Genomic DNA, 23,802 nt, shown 5'->3' on the forward strand with positions numbered 1-23,802 from the left:
GATTCTTCAGAGTGTGGAGGAGCAGAGGGCTCATGGGCTGCACAGTCATAAACCTCTCAAAGTTGCCACGCAAGTTGATAGGGTGGTTATGTTGGCCTTTTAGTCGGGGTGTTTAAGAGTGTGAGGTAATGTTGCAGCTCGATAAACTCTGATTAGACCACATTGGGAGTATCGTGTTCAGTTCTGGTCGCCTCATTATCGGAAGGATGTGGAAGCTTTAGAGAGGGTGCAGAGGAGATTCACCAGGATTCAGCCTGGATTAGAGAGGGTGCAGAGGAGATTCACCAGGACGCTGCCTGGATTAGAGAGGGTGCAGAGGAGATTCACCAGGATTCAGCCTGGATTAGAGAGGGTGCAGAGGAGATTCACCAGGACGCTGCCTGGATTAGAGAGGGTGCAGAGGAGATTCACCGGGATGCTGCCTGGATTAGAGAGGGTGCGGAGGAGATTCACCAGGACGCTGCCTGGATTAGAGAGGGTGCAGAGGAGATTCACCAGGATGCTGCCTGGATTAGAGAGGGTGAAGAGGAGATACACCAGGACGCTGCCTGGATTAGAGAGGGTGCAGAGGAGATTCACCAGGACACTGCCTGGATTAGAGAGGGTGCAGAGGAGATTCACCAGGATGCTGCCTGGATTAGAGAGGGTGCAGAGGAGATTCACCAGGACGCTGCCTGGATTAGAGAGGGTGCAGAGGAGATTCACCAGGACGCTGCCTGGATTAGAGAGGGTGCAGAGGAGATTCACCAGGATGCTGCCTGGATTAGAGAGGGTGCAGAGGAGATTCACCGGGATGCTGCCTGGATTAGAGAGGGTGCGGAGGAGATTCACCAGGACGCTGCCTGGATTAGAGAGGGTGCAGAGGAGATTCACCAGGATGCTGCCTGGATTAGAGAGGGTGCAGAGGAGATTCACCAGGACACTGCCTGGATTAGAGAGGGTGCAGAGGAGATTCACCAGGATGCTGCCTGGATTAGAGAGGGTGCAGAGGAGATTCACCAGCATGCTGCCTGGATTAGAGAGGGTGCAGAGGAGATTCACCAGGACGCTGCCTGGATTAGAGAGGCTGCAGAGGAGATTCACCAGGATTCAGCCTGGATTAGAGAGGGTGCAGAGGAGATTCACCAGGATTCAGCCTGGGTTAGAGAGGGTGCAGAGGAGATTCACCAGGACACTGCCTGGATTAGAGAGGGTGCAGAGGAGATTCACCAGCCTGCTGCCTGGGTTAGAGAAGGTGCAGAGGAGATTCACCAGGATGCTGCCTGGATTAGAGAGGGTGCAGAGGAGATTTACCAGTATGCTGTCTGGATTAGAGAGGGTGCAGAGGAGATTCACCAGGATGCTGCCTGGATTAGAGAGGGTGCAGAGGAGATTTACCAGGATGCTGCCTGATTAGAGAGGGTGCAGAGGAGATTCACCAGGATGCTGCCTGGATTAGAGAGGGTGCAGAGGAGATTCATCAGGATGCTGCCTAGATTAGAGAGAGTGCAGAGGAGATTCATCAGGATGCTGTCTGGATTAGAGAGGGTGCAGAGGAGATTCATCAGGATGCTGCCTGGATTAGAGAGGATGCAGAGGAGATTCACCAGGATGCTGCCTGGATTAGAGAGGGTGCAGAGGAGATTCACCAGGATGCTGCCTGGATTAGAGAGGGTGCAGAGGAGATTTACCAGGATGCTGCCTGATTAGAGAGGGTGCAGAGGAGATTCACCAGGACGCTGCCTGATTAGAGAGGGTGCAGAGGAGATTCACCAGGATGCTGCCTGGATTAGAGAGGGTGCAGAGGAGATTCACCAGGATGCTGCCTGGATTAGAGAGGGTGCAGAGGAGATTCACCAGGACGCTGCCTGGATTAGAGAGGGTGCAGAGGAGATTCACCAGGACGCTGCCTGGATTAGAGAGGGTGCAGAGGAGATTCACCAGGATGCTGCCTGGATTAGAGAGGGTGCAGAGGAGATTCACCAGGATGCTGCCTGATTAGAGAGGGTGCAGAGGAGATTCACCAGGACGCTGCCTGGATTAGAGAGGGTGCAGAGGAGATTCACCAGGATGCTGCCTGATTAGAGAGGGTGCAGAGGAGATTCACCAGGACGCTGCCTGGATTAGAGAGGGTGCAGAGGAGATTCACCAGGATGCTGCCTGGATTAGAGAGGGTGCAGAGGGGATTCACCAGGACGCTGCCTGGATTAGAGAGGGTGCAGAGGAGATTCACCGGGACGCTGCCTGGATTAGAGAGGGTGCAGAGGAGATTCACCAGGATGCTGCCTGGATTAGAGAGGGTGCAGAGGAGATTCACCAGGATGCTGCCTGGATTAGAGAGGGTACAGAGGAGATTCACCAGGATGCTGCCTGATTAGAGAGGGTGCAGAGGAGATTCACCAGGACGCTGCCTGGATTAGAGAGGGTGCAGAGGAGATTCACCAGGATGCTGCCTGGATTAGAGAGGGTGCAGAGGAGATTCACCAGGACGCTGCCTGGATTAGAGAGGGTGCAGAGGAGATTCACCAGGATGCTGTCTGATTAGAGAGGGTGCAGAGGGGATTCACCAGGACGCTGCCTGGATTAGAGAGGGTGCAGAGGAGATTCACCGGGACGCTGCCTGGATTAGAGAGGGTGCAGAGGAGATTCACCGGGACGCTGCCTGGATTAGAGAGGGTGCAGAGGAGATTCACCAAGACGCTGTCTGATTAGAGAGCAGGTCTTATGAGGAGAGGTTGAGTGAGCTGGAGCTTTTCTCTGGAGTGAAGGAGGATGAGAGGAGACTTGATAAAGGGGTACAAGATAATAAGAGGCATAGATTGAATGGACAGCCAGAGATTTTCTTCCCAGGGTGGAATTAACTAATTCGAGGGAGCATAATTTTAATGTGATCAGAGGGAAGTATGGGGGGGATGTCAGAGGTAGTTTTCTTACACAGAGAGAGTGTTTGCGGATACATTAGGGACGTTAAAGAAACTCTCAGGCATATGGGAGGAAAGGGTTAGATTGATTTTGGAGTAGGTTAAAGGGTCAGCACAACATTGTGGGCCGATGGGCCTGCACTGGGCGGTAACATTGTGTGCGATGTAGTAATTTTTAAGCCTTGTATTGTACTAATGCCACAAAACAACATATTTTACGACACGTGTCAGTGATAACAAACCTGATTCTGATAATCCAGCTGCTTCGGTTCAAGGCACTTGGGTGGAGCGAGCGCCAAAGCAGATGTACGCTGATCGGTGCCTGGCCCAGCTGTAGGAGCCATTGTAGATTCTCCTCACTCCTAGCTTCTGTTTCTACCCCCCCCCCCCCCCCCCCCATTGTGAGCGAAGCCCGGAGTTTGTCTGTGGGGACAGGAGAATAAGAGCGGGACGGACTGCGTTCTCGTGTTCACTGACACCGAGCAGCAGCCATTGCAAGCGACAGGCCTTTCGTACGCCCCCAGTACAATAAAATGCCCTCCCGTTCTCACAATCCCCCTCGGTATGATCTGGCACTTTACTGTTTACCTGCACTGCGCTGTCTGTGGGGCCGGTAGACTGTATTCTGTGTTTTACCTCGATGCACTGTGTAACGACCTGATCCGTACGAAGTGCGTGCAGGGCAGGTTTTCGCTGTATCTGTGTCCGTGTGACACTAATAAACTCTAGTCGCGAGGTGAGATGATCCACCACGGCATTGAGTTTGGCAATTAGGGTGCTATATTGGTGTGGCTGAGGCCTCATTTGGAGTATTGTGTGCGGTCCTGGTCACCGAGCTACAGGAAAGATCAAAAGAGTACAGAGAAAATTGACAAGGATTTTTCTGGTCGCGTGCTGAGTTTTAGGGAAAGGTTGAATAGGTTAGGACTTTACCCCCCGGAGTGTAGGAGGAATAGAGATTTGATAGAGGCGTGCACAATGATGAGGGGTATAGATAGATTGGGTAAATGCAAACAGGCTTTTTCCACTGAGGTCAGGTGGGACTGCAACCAGAGGTCATGGGTTAAGGGTGAAGGGTGAAAAGTTGAAGGGGGAACTACTTCACCCAGAGTGAGGTGAGAGTGTGGAACGAGCTGCCTGCGGAAGTGGTGGATGTGGGTTCCATTTCAACATTTTAGAGAAGTTGGGTTGAGTACATGGGTGGGGGGGGGGTGTGGAGGACAATGTCTAGCTGCCAGGCGGAGTAACAGTTAGGCATGGACTAGATGGGCCGAAGGGCCTGTTTCTGTAGTGCTTTCTGACTCTCACTCCTGAGTTTGAGGCTGTTAAATACTCTCCCTTGCTCCGGTCTGAACTGGGGGCCACGTGGTGCCGAGTGAACAGGCTATTCTGCCCCTTCATCCTGTCTCCTCTGCCACTCACTCCCCGCGGGAGGTCCTGAAGCCAGGTCAGCACCAAAACCCGGGTGAAAGAGGCAGGAGATTTCTACAGAAGGGACGCAGGCCCTTCGGCCCAAACTCTTCATGCTGACCGCCATGCCAACCGTTGTCAGTCCCATTTTCTTGTGCTTGGCCCTCATCCCTCTACACCTTTGCCATCCATGTACCCAAGCGTCATTTAAATGCTGATTTCATGCCTGCAGGTTCTTCCACACTCGCCACCCTCGGTGAGCAAATCCTGCTCTTTGGCTTCTCTTTAAACTCTTTCCCTCTCACCCGGGGGGAGAGACTGTCACCATCCACCATATCGATACCCCTTGAGGTTTTATAAATCTCTGTAACGTCACCCCTCAGCCTCTATCGCTCACGTCCTTCTGTCCCCGTACATCTTGGCGAATCTTTTCTGCCGCCACCCCCCCTCACCTTAAAGACCCTTCCTATCACTGGATGACCGGAACTGAGTGCGACATCACCAAAGGCTTGTACAGCTGAGAGGGGGACAGGGAGAGAGAGGAAGAGAGCGAGGGAATGCTGTGACAGGACAGTAGACGTGTATTTTGGGATGGTGTCATCAATCTCTAAATAGCACCCTTGTCCTGCCACTAATGAGGACGTGTTAGGAAGGCTCGGCGCCAGGTCCTTCTCCGCGACTCCCAGTCTGGCCCGACTCAGGACGGGCGCCGTGGGTCAGCAGCAAAGTGCTGACCGCGGAGGTTGTGCCGTGTGTGGGGAGTGGATGGGGCATGGTGGTGCTGACGAACCCTCGCTCCGCTCGTTTCGAGTCAGTCCCGCAGCAGGGAAACAGGCCGTTTGGCCCGCTGGATTCATGCTGTGGGAGATGCCCGTCTATGCATCCGAATCTCTGCGTGAGGTAGTGTAGTGTCATTACGCCGCCTGCTGTAAGTTAGGGGTTCAGTTCCTGCCACTGAGTCTAAAGTGTTTACACATTCTCCCGGTGACTTTCCTCCCACGTCCCATAGACGTACGGGTGGGGGTTAGCTGTGGCATATTGTGTTGGCGTTGGAGGCGTGGCGCTGTTTGCGGGCTGCCTCCCACCTCACTCTACACTGATCTGATTTGAGGCACACACCCAATCTATTCTCGTTAGACCTGCTCCTCAGTCCAGGCAGTATCCGATAACTGGTTCAAAAAAAAGAGGAGAAAAGGGATTACAGGCCATTTGGCCCAACTGATCCGTGCCAACCAAGGAGCCCATCTATATTAGTCCCTTTGGTTTTCAGAGTCCAAAGTAAACTCGTACTGGTGTGCGTATGTGAGCCTGTTGGAGCTGTGTATCTATTTTCTGTCTGTATTATAGTTTGTGGGACGTTTATTCTGGTAATCTGTCCCGCGGGTCGGGGCGTGGTGGAGGCAAACGAGTGCAGTCACTGATTGACGCTCGGAATTAACTCCGTAGTGTCCATCACTCAGGACTCTCACCACCCGGGATGCTTCTCGTTTTCTACCACCAGGAGGGAAGTCCAGAATCAGGTTTAATATCATCGGAAATAAAATTAGTCAACTTTACAGCAGCAGTACAGTGGTAAATATAGAGACTGAGGTGAGTTACAGTAAGTGTGTTTATGTCAACTAAGTTAAAATAACTAGTGTAGAATGACAGAAACAAAAAAGGTAGTGAGGTGATGTTCATGGGATCAATGTCCATTCAGAAATCAGATGGCGGAGGGGAAGAAGCTGAGTGTGTGTCTTCTGTACCTCCTGCCTGACGGTAACAGTGTGAAGAGGGCATGTCCTGGGTGAGGGGGGTCCTTAATGATGGGACACTGCCCTCTTGAGGCATCGCTCCTCGAAGGTGTCCTGGAAACTATGGAGGATGGTGCCCATGAAGGGGCTCACTAATTTTACAAGTTTCCGCAAGTTATTTTGATCTTTTCCAGTACCCCCTCCCCCCCCTCCATTCCAGACAGTGATGCAGCCAATCAGAACGCTCTCCACTGTATATTTGTAGACATTTTTGGGCGCTTTAGTTGACGAACCAAGTCACCTCAAACTTATAATGAAATGTATCCGCTGTCTTGCCTTCTTTATTGATGTTTTAGGTCCAGGTTAGATCCTCAGATACTGACACCCAGGAACTTGAAACTGCTCACTCTCTCCACTTCTGATCCCTCTACGAGGACTGGTGTGTGTTCACTCCTCTGCACCCTCTCGTCACCATCTGAAATGCTGCCAACAGTGGTTGTATCGCCAGGAACTTGAAACTGCTCACTCTCTCCACTTCTGATCCCTCTATGAGGACTGGTGTGTGTTCACTCCTCTGCACCCTCTCGTCACCATCTGAAATGCTGCCAACAGTGGTTGTATCACCAGCACTTGGGCTGGGCACAGACAGTCAGCGAGGTGGAGATGGGAACACAGAAACCCTACAGCACAATACAGGCCCTTCGGCCCGCAGTGCTGTCCCGAAGAAAGTTATTTCCAATTGACACAGATTGCGGTCTGCTGGTTAGGAAGTCGAGGATCCAGTTGCAGAGGGAGGCACAGAGGCCCACGTTCGGTAGCTTTTCGATCAGGACCGTAGGAATGGTGGCGTTAAATGCTGAGCTATAGTCAATAAACTGCATCCTGATACGGGTATTGGCATCGTCCAGGTGATCCAAGGCTGCGTGGAGAGCCATTGAGATCGCGTCTGCGGTAGACCTGTTGTGCCGGTAGGCAAATTGCAGTGGGTCCAGGTGCTTCCTGAGACGATGTTGATTCTAGCCTGAAGAGAGACACTCAGTGATTCAGGAACAGCTTCTTCCCCTCTGCCACCTGATTCCTAAACGGACATTGAACCCACGAACACTACCTCACCTCTATTATTTCTGTCTTTGCACTATTTTAATTTAACTATTTAATATACTGACTGTAGTTCATTTAATTATATTTCTCTGTATTTATCGTGTATTGTACTGCTACTGCCAGTAAGCTAACACATTTCACGGTGATAATAATACCTGATCCTGAGCTGGTTGTTGGCCAGAGGGAGTGAGCCACGTGGAATGGTATTTTTTGTTGACCCCAACTTCATTAGTTCAAATGGTAATTTAGTTGGACCGCTAATTATGCGTATTGATTTATTTGTGAAAAGCGGGCCTTTCCATCCCTTCGAGTCACGCCGCCCAGCAGTCTAACCCTCCAATTTAACCCCAGCCTAATCACAGGACAGTATACAGCGGCCAATGAACTTACCGTCTTTTGGACTGCGGGAACACCTGGATGAAACCCACACAGTCACGGGGAGAGAATGTACAAACTACTCACAGGCATCGGCGGGAATTGAACCCTGGTCGCCTGTACTGTAAACCATTGTGCTGTCCACTACTCCTCCGTGCCGCCTCCCACAGTAATTAGAAACTTCAGTTGTGCTGATTTCAATGCTAAGATTGCTATACAACACACACACACAAAATGCTGGTGGAACACAGCAGGCCAGGCAGCAATCTGTAAGGAGAAGCACTGTTGACGTTTCGGGCCGAGACCCTTCGTCAGGACTTGACTGCTGAGATCGCTATATCGCTAATTTGGTGTACTTTTTTTATTGCTAAGATCAATCGTCTTTGTTGGAGTTGTATAAAGGATTGATCGTACCCCCTTCGATTTGGAAAACCGGTATTCGGAAGTGTGACATACAGTGTTGTTTACCCTGGCGTAGTCTCTCGGCGGTTTTGATTTGCTTTCACACAACCCTTAGATTTATTTCCTTGTGGGCCTTCTCAGCAGAATCAGCACACACAAGAGATTCAGGCAAACAACCCGCATGGAAAAGACAGACCGCAAATACAGAAATACAGCAAATAATGACTAAGCAATAAATATCGAGAACATGACATGAAGAGTCCCAGAAAGTGAGTCTGGCCTTTGCCCACGTTTGGCCCAAATACCACTAAGCATTTCCTGTTCATATACCTGTCCAAGTGCCTTTACTTTCTGCCTGTTATGCCGCTGACGTTTGGGGCACCGATGAAGATCCTCCATCTCTGTTGGTGTTCAGGGCTTCCTCCATCGTGTCAGTAGCTTCCTCTCGGTTTCCACCACTGTCAGTCAGGCAAGTCCCGGGTGGAGACTCAGGAATACCGTCACACTCCGATGTAGAAGGATTCTTCATTGCTGTTTCTGTAACAGTTTTGATTGACCAGTCAGGGTCGTTAGTCCTGACCCTGGAGGGCCGGTGGACCACTCTTAGTCTGACCTCTGCCCTTTGACCCTGTTTGGCATGGGTGACCCCACCTAGAGCCAAAGCCTTGACTCCAGCCAACGTCGCTCTCCGGGTCACTGAGGCACCCGAGCCTCCGAACCCTACGACAGGGCGGTGGGTCCTCTTGGAGGCAAAGTGTCTTTGAAATGTCGTTACTGTACCTGCCTCCCTCTGGCACGTACAGACCACCCTGTGGGTGGAGAAGCTGCCCCTCGTAGCGGCAGCATAGTGCTTAACGCAGTCGCTGTAAGATTGGGGTTTGATTCCTGCCCCTGGCTGTAAGGAGTGAGTTTTCTTCGGGTGCTCCGGTTACCTCCGACATCCTAAAGCTGTACCTTTGGGGTCGATGAGCTGTGGGCTTGTTACGTGTTGGCACCGGACGTGGGGCAACACTTGTGGGCTGCCCCCCCAGTGCAATCTTTGCTGACTTGATTTGACGCAAACGACTCCTTTCACTGTATGAATCCATGTACGTGTGACAAATAAAGTTCATCTTTAAAACCTTAAGACACCAGCACCTCCCATGGACATAAGTGTTGGTGTAGTGTTTCCAGAAGTTGACTGTGGGCAGTGCCAGGACTTGGGAAAGGTTGAATAGGTTCAGGGTTTTATTTCCCGGAGTGTCGGAGAATGGGGGAGCTATTTAAAATTATGAGGGCTGTAGATGAGGTAAATACAAAGCTGAGGTTGGGTGAGACTAGAACTCGAAGTCATGGGTTAAGGGTGAAAGAGGGAACGAGCTGCCAGTGGAAGTGGTGGATGTGGGTTTGATTTCAACATTTAACAGAAGTTTAAATAGGTACGTGGATGGGGCGGGTACGGAAGGGCTACAGTGCTGGGTTGGTGGGACTAGGACGGATAACAGTTCATTACGGACTAGATGGGCTGAGCGGCCTGCTTCTCACTGTAGTCCCCGTGGTTCTGTGACTCTATTTCATATTTCTCTCATTCCCTTGCAGTTGTTCCGTGAAGTTCGAATAATGAAGATTCTCAATCATCCGAACATAGGTGAGAGCTCGCCTCTTCGACTGAGCCCTTTTCCTCGTCCCGTGCGCTTTCAGGGGTTCGTGTCGGGGGGCGGGAGTGTGGAACGTACGGGGTTTGCCCTCCCTTTGTGTGCACGTGTGCAACCCTCTGCTCCCTGGGTTCTGACCTCTGAGAGTCTGCTCCGTGCTGGGTAAAATTACTTTGCTTTTAATCGTTTTTATTGAGAGATACAGCCAACATGCCCTTCTTTCCCAAAGATCCTGTGCCGCCCAATTCAACGGTTTCGTTTAATATCGGGGAAGGCATCTAATACACAACCTGAAATTCTTGTTCTTCACAGACATCCACAAAAACAGAGGTGCCCCACAGAATGAGTGATGGTAAAAATGCTAGAACCCCCTCCCCCTCCCCACTTCAGCCAAAAAAAGAGCGTGCACGCCCTCCACCCACCAAGCAGGCAGTAGCAAAGCTCCCAAGAGAGGCCGTGATCTGCAGTAGAACGAAAGCTTCTTGTTCACCCTGCAATTTGACGCACCACAGGCTGTCTCTCCCTCCCGATAAAGGGACAGAGAGGTGTTCCCCTTTCGCAACGGGAGGAGAGACCAGCAAAGACAAACAACTTGCTGATTACGGTGCAAAAGTCTGCTGCGTCACTTTGTTTTCCAAGCTCTCCCACTCTAGAACCGGCAACAAGCTCTCTCTTGCCCCCCCCCCGTCCCCCACCAATGAGAGAAGGAGAGAGAGCGCCCGATTCCCCAGTTACAGAGCCCACGACAGCTGATCCGCAGTTCCGGATGTTCCGTTTTCTCCCGCAACGCTTCAGTCGGCAGCGCTGGCATAGAATCGGCTGGACCCCAGGGCCCCAAAGCCTCGGAACCCCGAGGGCACGCTTGTCTTCGAGGCCGTGCCCTTGGGGTACCAGGAAAACGGCCGGTCGTGAGCCCCTGGGAGTGGGTCCCACCGCAAAGAACCGAAGTCTGTAGCGCTAGGTCAGGGTCTTTGGCAGAACCCCACCCACCTTGGAGAAGGAAAAAGACATCAAAGGTAGAAATAAGCTGTTTGCACAGATGAGCTTAAAGGAGTCGCTGTGGAGCGCCATTGTAGCTACACCCATGTGACCAATTAACCTACCGACCGGTACGTCTTTGGGCTGTGGGAGGAAACCGGAGCACCCGGAGGAAACCCACGTGGTCACGGGGAGAGAACATACAAACTCCTTACAGGCAGCGGCAGGACTTGAACCCGGCTCGTTTCTGCTGTAGTAGTGTTATGCTAACCGCTACGTCATTTTTGTCCGTGACTAATCATTCTCACTCCCGACAACTCAGGCCACCATGGATAGTGTAGGAAAGCCCTCGAGTGTAGTCTCCTCTGCAGCAAGGGGTAATGGAGCCTAACCCTTGGGCGGGCCAGTGACTGTAACCAAACACTGCTACGCTGTGTAGACAGTGCCGTCCAGACTGCGGGGGAATCGCCACACAGCAAAATGCAGTGAAGATACAGGACAGGGTGTGTAGCACCGCGGAGAAGCAGCTGGTGCCAGAGCTCAGTTCCAACGTCACCTGTAAGGAGTTTGCACGTCGTTCCCGCGAACGCGTGGGTTTCCTCTGGGTGCTCCGGTTCCCCCCCCACATAGTACCGGTCGTTGTACGTTGTCCTGCGATTGGCGAAGGGCTGGGAGGGCCTGTTCCGCTCTGTATCTCAAAATAAAATGAAATAAAAGGTCTTTGTTTGCGTGCAGACAGGTTGTTCTAAGTATCAGTATGTTGAGATTCTACACGGAGTATTGTGGGCAGCTTTGGGCTCCTTAGAATGCGTGTGCTGACTCTGGAGAGGCTCCAGAGGAGATTTACAAACATGATTCCAGGATTGAATGGCCTGTCGGATGAGGAGCGTTTAATAGCTCTGGGCCTGTATTTGCTAGAATTCGGAAGAGCGAGGGGGTGACCACATTGAAACCTGTGGAATGTGAAAGGTCTTAATAGAGTGATTGCGGAGGGGTTGTTTCAGAAACTAGGGGTGTCCGTTTAGAATGGAGACGAGGAGGAAACTCTTTAGCCAGAGAGTGGTGAGTCTGTAGAGTTAGTTGATACAGGCGGCTGCGGAGGCCAAGTTGTTGGGTATAATTAAGGCAGAGGTTGTTAGAGTCTTGATTAGTCAGGGCACAAAGGGATACGGGGAGAAGGCAGGAGATTGGGGCTGAGGGGAAGATTGGATCAGCCATGATGAAATGATGGGCCAAATGGCTTGATTCTGCTCCTGTGCCTTACGGATTTATGGAAAAGCCGTAACTATGCAGAATAAAGTGTTACAGTTACAGAGAGAGTGCAGTGCAGGCAGACAAGTGCCACAGTGAGACAGGTTGTTTCCATAGAGTCCATCTTATACTAGGGGACTGTTCAGTAGTTTGATACCAGTGGGGTAGACGCTGTCCTCGAGCCTGGTGGGACATGCTTTCAGGCTTTTGTATCTTCTGCCTGATGGGAGACAAGGAAGTGTGTATCCCCCGATTATCTTGACTGCCTTTCCCTGGCAGAGGGACGTGGAGGGGAGGCTGGTTTGTGTGGTGGGCCAGGCTGTATCCGCCCCTCTCCACAAACGAACCGGGCGGCGCGTGCTTCCAGTGGGATCAGAGCAAGCCTCCGGAATGTCTGAACCCCGTTCCACTCCCTTGGGATCGTAGCGGAGCTGGGGGAGGAAGGGTGGGATGATTGTCAGTGCTGGATGCGTCCCTGAAACATGACAGTCAGCAGCCTTGTAGCAGCAAGCGCCCGCCCCAGGCTCAGCACGGAAACTTACAACCGTTTCCTCTTCCAGAAGAAGCAGCGAGTCTGCAGGGGTTTGGGCAGGTTAGGAGAACGGGCAAAGAACTGGCAGATGGTGTACGGTCACGCACTTTGGTAGAAGGAATAAAGGCATCGAGTACCTTCTAATCGGGGAGTAAATTCAGAAATGTGAGGTGCAAAGGGACTGGGGAGTCCTCGTGTAGGATTCCCTGACTTGTAGGTTGAGTCGGTGGTGAGCGAGGCAAGGGCAATGTTAGCTTTCATTTTCAGCGGACTAGAATAATCGAGCAAGAATGCTGCTTAGATCGCACCTTTGAGTATCGTGGACCGTATCTATCAAAGGATGTGCTGGCATCGGAGAGGGTCCAGATGAGGTTCGCGAGATAGACTCCGGGAATTAAACAGAAATACCCAAGGAGCGTTTGATGGCTCTGGGCCAGTACTCGCTGGAGTTTAGGAGAATGAGGGGGGAATCTGTCGAGTATTGAAAGGCCTCGATAGAGTGGATGTGGAGAGGATGTCACCCATAGTGGAGTCTAGCAGCAGAGGGCACAGCCTCCGAATAGAAGAACGTCCCTTTAGAACAGAGATTAGGAACTTCTTTAGTCAATGACAGCTATGGAGGCAAAGTCATTGAGAATATTTAAAGTGGAGCTAGATAGGTTCTTGATGAGTCGGAGTGCCCAAGGATATGGGAAGAAGGCAGGAGAATGGGGTTGAGAGAGATAATAAATCGGCCATGATGGAGTGGCAGTCCGGACTCGATGGGCCGAATGGTTCTGTCTTGTGGGCTGAAGGTCTTTACCTCCAACAGAGGTTTGAAACTTTACCTGTGACACTTTCTTCTTTAACCCTGGTTTTATTCCCCTCTCTTGCAGTTAAATTATTTGAGGTTATTGAAACAGAGAAGACACTGTATCTAGTAATGGAGTATGCCAGTGGGGGTGAGTATCTCAGGGGGACGTGTGCAGTGGGCGTGCGAGAGACGAGGGAGGCTAACTCAATGCCTGTCGCTCCCAGTCTTGGCCTCGTGCTGCTTGGAGACTCCAGTGCGGAAGGGCCCCCACCTGTGGGTGTTGGGGGGGGTCTCCCCTTCCTGTTGTGTGTCCCAATGAGGGGTCACGACCTGAAACGCTGGCTGCCTGGCCTGCTGATCTCTCCCCACCGCCCCTGCATTTTGTGTGTGCAAGGGTACCGTCCCTCAATAATACGGGCAGCAGACATGAATAATCTGCAGAGCAGGCAACGTGGCCCACGAGATCCAGCACAGTAAAAGGCCCTACTAGACCAAAGAGATCGTGCCGCCCAGTTACACTCGTGCGTCCGGTTGACCAGGAGGATAGCCACACTCACCACCAGGGCGGCAGGATTGAGCCCCAGTCGCTGATCGTGCGGCGTTGCATCGTGAAGCTCCCATCCGAGTACTACCGCAGGCCCGAACCTGCCCAGCTTCCGAGATCACAGCGCTAGCGTCGCGTTGCTGATGCAGGACGCCCCCACCCCACCCCACCCCATGCGTCTCGCAAGATCTTGCGTTTAGTTTCCGCTGCTAACTCTCCACGTCGTCCTGCAGGGGAGGTCTTTGATTACTTGGTTGCGCATGGAAGAATGAAAGAGAAGGAAGCCAGAGCCAAATTTCGACAGGTAAGCCGAGCACCGGGCGTACCCCACCCTCCGGGGCTGGTGGGAATGCAAAGGAACTGGAGCCAGATCAGGTTTAATATCATCGGCATATGTTGTGAAATTTGTTGTCTTTGTGGCAGCAGTACAGTGCAATATGTAATAATAGAAAAAATGTGAATTACAGTAAGTTTAGATGTAAGTTAGATGTGCAGTAAATTTAGTTAAATAAGTAGTACAAAAATAGAAATAAAAAAGTAGTGAGGTAGTGTTCACGGGTTCAATGTCCAATCGCATGGCAGAGGGGAAGAAGCTGTTCCTGAATCGCTGAGTGTGTGTCCTCAGGCTCCTGTACCTCCTCCCTGATGGCAGAGGGGAAGAAGCTGTTCCTGAATCGCTGAGTGTGTGTCTTCAGGCTCCTGTACCTCCTCCCTGATGGTAGCAATGAGAAGAGGGCATGTCCTGGGTGATGGGGGTCCTTAATGGTGGACGCTGCCTTTTTGAGGCATCGCTCCTTGAAGATGTCCTGGAAATCTTCAAGGAGAGGCAAGTACCTGTGATGGAGCTGACTAATTTCACAATTCCCTGCTGCTTACTTCGATCCTGTGCAGTACCCCCCCTCCCCTCCGTTTCAGACGGTGATGCAGCCAGTTAAAATGCTCTCTGGGGTACATCTGTTGAAATTTGTGGGTGTTTTAGGTGACAAACCAAATCTCCTCAAACTTAATGCTGTGTCCCTCCCCACCACTGAGCACATCCGCAAGGAACGCTGCTGCAGGAAAGCAGAATCCATCATCGGGGACCCCCACCGCCCAGGCCAGGCTCTCTTATCGCTGCTGCCATCAGGTAGAAGGTACAGGAGCCTCAGGACTCGCACCACCAGGTTCAAGAACAGTTACTACCCACCAACCATCAGGCTCCTGAACCGGCGTGGATAACTTCCCTCACCTCAGCTGTGAACTGATTCCACAACCTACAGACTCGCTTTCATGGACTCTACAACTCATGTTCTCAGTTTATTTATATGTACATATTTTTTATTTATAAATTTTTGCACATTGTTTGTTTGTCGGTCTTTCTTTGTAAGACCAGAAGAAAATAGTCAATGCCTTTAGTCCTTCTACCATAGTGCATGACCATACATTTCCTGACACTGTATTCCATCTGCCACTTCTTTGCCCATTCTCCCAATCTGTCCCAGTCCCTCTGCAGACTCCCTGCTTCCTCAGCACTACCTGCCCCTCCACCTGCATTTGTGTGGTCTGCAAACTCGGCCACAAAGCCATTAATTCCGTCATCCGGATAATTTCCACAAAGCAGTGGTCCCTGTGGGCAGCCAGTCAGAACACGACTCCTTTATTCCCACTCGTTGCTTCCTTCCAGTCAGCCAGACTTCTATCCACGCTGGTATCTCTCCTGTGGTACCCCGGGCTCTGTATTTGGCAGATCGATGCCAGCTTCCCCTGGTTCAGCTCCTTTCCTATCCTCATCAGTCTGTATCCTTCCCTCTACCTGCACGGAGCACCCATTTCAAAAGTTCAAAGGAAAATAACAAACGATACATAAAGTCGAACAAGCAATGTGCAGAAGAAGACAAACTGCAAATACAAATAACACTGAGAAGAGGAGTTTGTAGAGTATTTGAAAGTGAGTCTGTCGATCGTAGAATTAGATTAGAGTTGAGGTGAGTGATGGTTTAAGAGCCTGATGGCTGAAGGGTGATAACTGTCCCTGAAGCTGGCGGTGTGGGACCCAAGGCTTCTGTACCTCCTGCCCGATGGTAGCAACGAGAAGAGGACATGGCCTGGATGGTGGGGATTTTTGATTGCTGGTGCTAGTTTCTTGTGACAGTCCTCCTTGTAAAGGTGCTCAGTGGCGTTGAGGGCTTTTCCTGTGAAGGACTGTGCTGGATTCACCACTTTCTGTTCTTGGGTATTGATGTTCTCTACCAGGCCGTGATGCAGCCAGTCAGGATGCTCTCCACTGTGCAACTGTGGACCTCAGTCCTTTCTTCTGTCTACCTCTTCCATCCTTCTGCCCTCTTCCCTCCGCCACCTAACTGTCTTTTCTCTAATCACCGACATTCATTTCCCATTCAAGTTTCCCATGTAAGCAGTCACAGTGCAGTTACAGCGCCTGCCCACAGGGGGTCTCTGTGATGTCACTTTCGCCCCGTTGTATTTGAATTTGAATTTATTTAATCTTGCATCTGTCCCACAACGTGAGGGAGTAAAAGCTTCGCGTTATGACTCTGGCGCAACGTACAGACCTGTGAACTTATGTCTAATGGCTTGTAGAAGGAAGCTGTCCCGGACGGAGCCTGTCGGTCCCGGCTTTAATGCTGGGGTAACGTTTGCCAGACGGAAGCAGCTGGAACAGTTCACGGTCGGGGTGGCTGGCGTCCCCGATGATCTTCCAGGCCTTCTTTCTGCCCCTGCTGCTGTAAATGTCCTCACTGGAGGGAGGGTCACATCCACAGATGCGCTGGGCTGTCCGCACCACACCCGGCAACGCCCTGCGATCGAGGTCGGTGCGGTTCCCGCACCAGGCGGTGATACAGCCAGTCAGGATGTTCTCAATGGTGCCCCTGTAGAAGGTTGCCTGTGATGGAAGAGACGCTGTTGTGCTTTTTTCTGCCACACAGCCGGTGTGTACAGTCCAGGTGGGATCTTCAGTGATGTGTACACCGAGGAACTTGAAACTACTCACCCTCTCTCCCACTGATTTTGATCAGGGCGAGCCTGTCACCGTTCCTCCTGTAATCCACGACCAGCTCTTTGTTTTTTGGGACATTGAGGGCGAGGTTGTTATCCCGGCACCACGGTGTCAGGGTGTTAACCTCTCCTCTGTAGACTGTCTCCTCACCACTAGAAATAAGCCCGATCGATGTTGTGTCATCTGCAAATTTCATCAGCAGACCGGAGCTGTGTGTGGCAGTACAGTCGCGGGTGTAAAGGGAGCAGAGGCAGGGACTCGGGACGCAACCCTGGGGGACACCTACGTTGAGGGAGCCCATCCTTACCATTGTCAGCGATCCGATCGGAAGTCTAGGATCCAGCTGGGGCGCAGGCCGAGGTCTCTGAGCTTCCTGCCTAGTCTGGAGGGAATTATGGTGTTGGATGCTGAACTGTGTTCCAGGAACAGCGTTCCCACATCCGCACCCCTCTCCTCCAGCTGAGTGAGGACGGTGTGTGGTGCCGTGGAGTCATTGGTAGACCGGTTACGTCGGTAGGCGAGTTGTAGGGGGTCCAGTGCGGGTGGTAGCACGCTGCAGGTGTAGTCTTTAACCAGCCTCTTGAAGCGTTTGCTTTATAATTGAGTTAAGTTTCAAAGCTAATGTCCAACTTATTGCCATCTGCACAAGTATGTAACTAGTGTGCCCAGGCCTTCTGTATGTTATGTCTTTCCAGTTACCAAGTAACTCTGCTGAGCTGATCGATACTCTTATTTGTTTCCCAACCACCTTCCTATTTTAACCAATATACAGTACCGTGAAAAAGTCGTAGGCACATACAGTGTACAGGCAGTCCTGGGTTACGAACGAGTTCCGTTCCTAAGTCCGTCCTTAAGTCAGAACAGGTACATCCGGTATTATTTAGTGTCAGTTAGTCAAACGTTTTAGTATATAGTATATATTTTACCTTTCTATGCATATAAAACACTTAAGAAAAGTATGTATTTCAATAATTAAACCACTGCGTTGCTTAGTAATAATTATAGCTATCATCGGGTCAAGGCCTTTCACATGCTCCATTATTCTCACTTTATCCTTCAAAATTGTTCCGATCGTTGACCGACTGTAGCCTAACGCTTTTCCAATGACCCACACAGATGGCGTTTCACCTCTTTCCGATCGCTTTATTATTTCCACTTTATTTTCAATCGTGATCGTTTTCCGTCAACGGAACAGAAACACTGCGGATTCAGCAGCAGCCGCGGGCGGCGGGTCTGAGCTCCCCCGGGTCCTAAAGTCCACCCACACTGAGACAGGTTAAATGGGACAAGTGGGGGCAGTACTGACTGGAATAAGGGAGGTCAGGGTATATCTTGCTGAGAAAAATTTAAGCTAAGTACAAAGTTGCATGCTGAACATAGTGTTAATGGCGGATGGCGTTCTCCTTCCTCGAGCCAACGAGTTTTTAATATAATAGGCTTTATGGCAGGCCGTTGATAAGTACGAGTTGTTCGTAAGTCGGGGAATAGCCAGGGTGCCTTTTGTACAGTAATTTTATGTTGCCACAAAAAAAACCAAATGTGCTGACATACGTGAGAGATGAACCAGATTCAGAAACGGGTCTCTATTGTGGACTGAGAGTGGGAGGGGGGCAGAGAGAGGGGAATCATGGGTGGGAAAAGGAGAAGGGAGCGGGAAGCACCAGAGAATTACTCTGCTCCCACCAGATTTACAAACTCTCCCTCTCTCCACTCCACGTGGCCAAATACAGTGCTGTGGAAAGGTCTTCAGCACTCTGGCCTACGTACGTGCCTAAGACTTTCGCGCAGGACTGTACGAGTTGACACGAAGTGCACGTGCGACATGTAGTTCAGCGCACAGCACTGTTACTGACACTGTCATGAATAATGTGTACTGGCTGGTAGCAGGGTCTTCAGAAGTCTGTCACCCTGGGGGAGGAAGCTGTTACCCAGCCCAACAGTCCTTGTTCTGATACTGCAGTACCTTCTGCCCAGCCGTAGGCAGGCTGGATCGCTGACAACCCCGAGGGCTCTGTGAACGCAGCGCTTGGAGTGTACGTCCGGGGTGGTGGGGAGGGGCTCCGGGGCCTTCCTCACACAGACGCACATGGGTTCTGATACACAAGAAAATTACGATTTCTCACCAGAGCAATCTCCGTACTGAGGGTACCGGTACCGACGGGCTGTGCTGGTCGGTTCAAGAACCGAATGGTCGAAGGGTGTTACATCGATAGCTGGCAGGGCCATTCTGTTGAAGGGGAAGGATACGGCAGCCCCCGCTCTGTCACAATGGTTCTCTCAAGTGATGCTGTGTCTTAGTTTGGAGAAGATTAGCCGTACCTTCGAACCTCTGTTTGATTTTGAGAAAAGATGGGGTTCATTTGCTCGTTACTATCATCTGAGTGAATCGAGAGGTTTCCTCCGCGATCTAATTGTAAATTTTGGTATGATTTTTCTTGCTGGTGGTTTGGTGTTTATCTTCAGAAGCTTTTTGTGCACGCACGGCTCTGGGGTCGAACGCCTAATGGGTCTCTTTCTCACTTTGCTTTGGTAGGGGTTTTTTGTCACCAAATCTTTCAGTCTTTAAAACGACGTTTTTCTTCCTTGAGACCTTGTGAGCGTTACCTTGTATTCTTGTTAATTTTGGATGATGATAAAAGGATTTGAGAAGAAAGAATGGTCGAAGGGAAGTAGCTGTTCCTGAACCTGGTGGTGTGGGTCTTCAGGCTCCTGCCCGATGGGACTGTGAGAAGATGAATGACCCGGGAGGTGGGGATCTCTGATGATGGATATTACCCTCCTGAGGCAGCCCCTCCTGGAGATCCCGATGCTGGAGTGGGATATGCCCATGATGTACTGGACTGAGCCCATCACCCTCTCTGCATTGCAGTTGCGGTACCACGTTGTAGGCATCTAGTTCTGCCCTAGAAGCCATTTGCCCACGGCATCAGCCACTTGAGTTGGGAGACCACAGTACTTGCCTGTAAATCCCTGCTGTCCAAGCGGAATACAGGGTCTTGCTCCTCCAGCCTCACCGTGGCAGGGGTGGCCGTGGACATGGGAACGGGAAGTTAAATTGAAATGAGGAGCCACTGGTAAGTTCTGCCGTTTGTGGCGGATAGATCACAGGAGGATGAAGCCTCCGGTAACTCATGCAAACTTCTGGAGTATTCTGACCGATTGCATCCCGGCCTGGTGTGGAAACATCAACGTTCGGGAACCGGGAAGTCTACAGAAAGTGATGGATACAGCCCGGTCCATAACAGGCAATTCTCTCAACACTGTTGAGCACGTCTACACAGAACGCTGTTACACGGAAGCAACACCCACCGTCAAGGGCCCTCACCACCCAGGCCATGCTCTCCTCTCACTACTACCGTCAGGCAGGAGGTACAGGAGCTTTCAGTCTCACCCCGCCAGGTTCAGGAACAGCTATTACCCCTCAACCGTCAGGCTCCTGAACCAACGTGGGTAACTTCCCTCACCTCAACTCTGAGCCTGCAGACTCTGCACCTCATGTTCTCAGTATTATTCATCTTCCTCATTTGCACATCGGTTGTTTGTCAGTCTCCGTGTGGATTTTCTGCTAACGGGGAATGAAGCAGCTGGGAGGGGATAGGTAGAAGAGGCAGAGGGCAAGGAAATGACTCTTAGGGTGGTATATGGTGACATAAGTGTACTTGGCTAATAGATTGTCCTGGTCCTTAAGAAAGGCGCACCTTAAGAAGTAAGACCATTGTTGGGCCCATCGGGTTTTCACTGCCTTGTTTGCCTGCGTGTTCCACGTTGGCTGGGGAGTCTGGACAGCGTACTCTGCATCGTATTTCACTGATCTTCTCTTTGGGTTTGTTGATTTGATGTGAGTGGGACTGAGCCCCAAGCTGCGGTGTCACCAGGGGTGGGGGTGGGCATCAGGACTCTTCTATTCCGTGAATGTGTTCTTGTGTGTGACTGTTGGGAATGTGCTTTGCACTTTGACCCCAGAGTGACGCGGCCCAATTCGGCCACGTTCGTGGGTGTTCCGTGGTTAAACGGCAATTAAACTCGAATTGATTGATTTCGGAGGGTTGTCAAGTTGCCGTGCCTCTCATAATACGCCAAGGGATTCTCCTGTGACCCTGTCCACTGAGCAACTGGTATCTCAACCAGCCTGAGAGGCGTGTGGGGAGTGCTTGGGAAGATGAGGAATCTGATTTCTCTCTGGTTTTGTTTTCTAGATAGTGTCTGCTGTGCAGTACTGTCATCAGAAATGCATTGTTCATCGGGATCTGAAGGTGAGCAACGTACGCTCGACAGGGCGCCCACTCTCGGATCAACGAGCTTGACTTGTCCGTCACAGTCGGTGGTGGGGGTGTGGGAGGAGCTGTCGATGTTCCAGGCAGAAACTCTGCATCAGGGAGGCTCCCCTTCTCTATCCACCCCCAGTCCAGCGAGATTCGTTGTTGCTCCAGATCCCCGGTGTCTGCAGACGCTCGTCCCCCCAGCTGTACTAGAACAGTGGTGGAGATGAAGCGAGCTTGCAGGTTTGAACACGCGACTCTGCTGGGAATCCTGAGCAGCGCACGCAATGCTGGAGGAGCTCAGCAGGGCAGGCAGCGTCTGTGGCAAAGAGTAAACAGTCGATGTTTCAGGCTGAGAATCTTCGTCAGGATTAGAGAGGAAGGGGGAACCCAGGGAAAGAAGGTGAGGAGAGGGGAAGCAGTACAAGCTGGTGAGACCAGGTAAGGGGGAGAGGGGGGATGAAGTGAGACACTGGGAGGTGAGAGGTGAGACCAGGTGAGGGGGAAGGTGGGTGGGTGGGGGAGAGGGGGGGATGAAGTGAGACACTGGGAGGTGATAGGTGAGACCAGGTGAGGGGGAAGGTGGGTGGGTGGGGGAGAGGGGGATGAAGTGAGACACTGGGAGGCGATAGGTGAGACCAGGTGAGGGGAAGGTGGGTGGGAGGGGGAGGGGGGATGAAGTGAGACACTGGGAGATGATAGGTGAGACCAGGTGAGGGGGATGGTGGGTGGGTGGGGGAGAGAGGGATGAAGTGAGACACTGGGAGGTGATGGGTGAGACCAGGTGAGGGGGAAGGTGGGTGGGTGGGGAGAGGGGGATGAAGTGAGACACTGGGAGGTGATAGGTGAGACCAGGTGAGGGGGAAGGTGGGTGGGTGGGGGAGAGGGGGATGAAGTGAGACACTGGGAGGCGATAGGTGAGACCAGGTGAGGGGAAGGTGGGTGGGAGGGGGAGGGGGGATGAAGTGAGACACTGGGAGATGATAGGTGAGACCAGGTGAGGGGGATGGTGGGTGGGTGGGGGGAGAGAGGGATGAAGTGAGACACTGGGAGGTGATGGGTGAGACCAGGTGAGGGGGAAGGTGGGTGGGTGGGGAGAGGGGGATGAAGTGAGACACTGGGAGGTGATAGGTGAGACCAGGTGAGGGGGAAGGTGGGTGGGTTGGGGAGAGGGGGGATGAAGTGAGACACTGGGAGGTGATGGGTGAGACCAGGTGAAGGGGAAGGTGGGTGGGAGGGGGAGGGGGGATGAAGTGAGACACTGGGAGGTGATAGGTGAGACCAGGTGAGAGGGAAGGTGGGTGGGTGGGGGAGAGGGGGGATGAAGTGAGACACTGGGAGGTGATAGGTGAGACCAGGTGAGGGGGAAGGTGGGTGGGTGGGGGAGAGGGGGGATGAAGTGAGACACTGGGAGGTGATAGGAGAGACCAGGTGACGGGGAAGGTGGGTGGGTGGGGGAGAGGGGGGATGAAGTGAGACACTGGGAGGTGATAGGTGAGACCAGGTGAGGGGGAAGGTGGGTGGATGGGGGAGAGGGGGATGAAGTGAGACACTGGGAGGTGATAGGTGAGACCAGGTGAGGGGAAGGTGGGTGGGTGGGGGAGAGGGGGGATGAAGTGAGACACTGGGAGGTGATGGGTGAGACCAGGTGAGGGGGAAGGTGGGTGGGTGGGGGAGAGGGGGGATGAAGTGAGACACTGGGAGGTGATAGGTGAGACCAGGTGAAGGGGAAGGTGGGTGGGAGGGGGAGGGGGGATGAAGTGAGACACTGGGAGGTGATAGGTGAGACCAGGTGAGAGGGAAGGTGGGTGGGTGGGGGAGAGGGGGTTGAAGTGAGACACTGGGAGGTGATAGGTGAGACCAGCTGAAGGGTAAGGTGGGTGGGTGGGGGAGAGGGGGATGAAGTGAGACACTGGGAGGTGATAGGTGAGACCGGGGTGAGGGGGAAGGTGGGTGGGTGGGGGAGAGGGGGGATGAAGTGAGACACTGGGAGGCGATAGGAGAGACCAGGAGAGGGGGAAGGTGGGTGGGAGAGGGAGACACTGGGAGATGAAGGGTGAGATCAGGTGAGGGGGAAGGTGGGTGGGTGGGGGAGAGGGGGATGAAGTGAGACACTGGGAGGTGATGGGTGAGACCAGGTGATGGGGAAGGTGGGTGGGTGGGGGAGAGGGGGGATGAAGTGAGACACTGGGAGGTGATGGGTGAGACCAGATGAGGGGGAAGGTGGGTGGGTGGGGGGAGAAGGGGGATGAAGTGAGACACTGGGAGGTGACAGGTGAGACCAGTTGAGGGGGAAGGTGGGTGGGTGGGGGAGAGGGGGGATGAAGTGAGACACTAGGAGGTAATAGGTGAGACCAGGTGAGAGGGAAGGTGGGGGAGAGGGGTGATGAAGTGAGACACTGGGAGGTGATAGGTGAGATCAGGTGAGGGGGAAGGTGGGTGGGAGAGGGAGACTGGGAGGTGATGGGTGAGATCAGGTGAGGGGGAAGGTGGGTGGGTGGGGGAGACACTGGGAGGTGATAGGTTCTGATGAAGTGTTCTGGTATATTTAAAGTTGAGATTGGTAGGTTCTTAATTAGTCAGGGCATCAAAGGTTACAGGGAGAAGGTAGGAGACTGGAGTTGAGAGGAATATTAAATCAGCCAGGATGGAATGGGCGAGCAGATTCGATGGGCTCAATGGCCTGATTCCGCCCCTTTGTTTCATCGTTTTTGAGGCCCCTTGAAAAGTTTGGGGGTTAAGAGAGTCATAAAATGAGCAACTAAATTTTTTGAATCATGTGGGGGTATAAGGCCTCTCGAAATGAGAGGGGGTATTTCTCTGAAATGAGGGGTAATGGTCTCTTGCAATGGGAGGGGGATATAAATGGGTCCTTTGAAGCGAGTGGGGGTAACG

At 52.2% G+C, this 23,802-nt stretch overlaps 1 protein-coding gene across 4 annotated transcripts in view; it reads left to right on the plus strand.

The window, feature by feature from the left end:
- The window catches only part of LOC140717720 (serine/threonine-protein kinase MARK2-like), a 92,775-nt gene that overhangs the window by 22,586 nt on the left and 46,387 nt on the right, over positions 1-23,802 (plus strand). For all 4 annotated transcript variants that reach the window (XM_073031399.1, XM_073031401.1, XM_073031402.1 and 1 more), the window contains exons 3-6: positions 9,500-9,548; positions 13,192-13,257; positions 13,887-13,957; positions 20,845-20,901. In XM_073031399.1, the coding sequence (XP_072887500.1) occupies positions 9,500-9,548; positions 13,192-13,257; positions 13,887-13,957; positions 20,845-20,901 (243 nt within the window). The remainder of the gene's footprint in view (positions 1-9,499; positions 9,549-13,191; positions 13,258-13,886; positions 13,958-20,844; positions 20,902-23,802) is intronic.

This window comes from Hemitrygon akajei, chromosome 28 (genome assembly GCF_048418815.1).
Source record: "Hemitrygon akajei chromosome 28, sHemAka1.3, whole genome shotgun sequence".
Classification (NCBI taxonomy): domain Eukaryota; kingdom Metazoa; phylum Chordata; class Chondrichthyes; order Myliobatiformes; family Dasyatidae; genus Hemitrygon; species Hemitrygon akajei.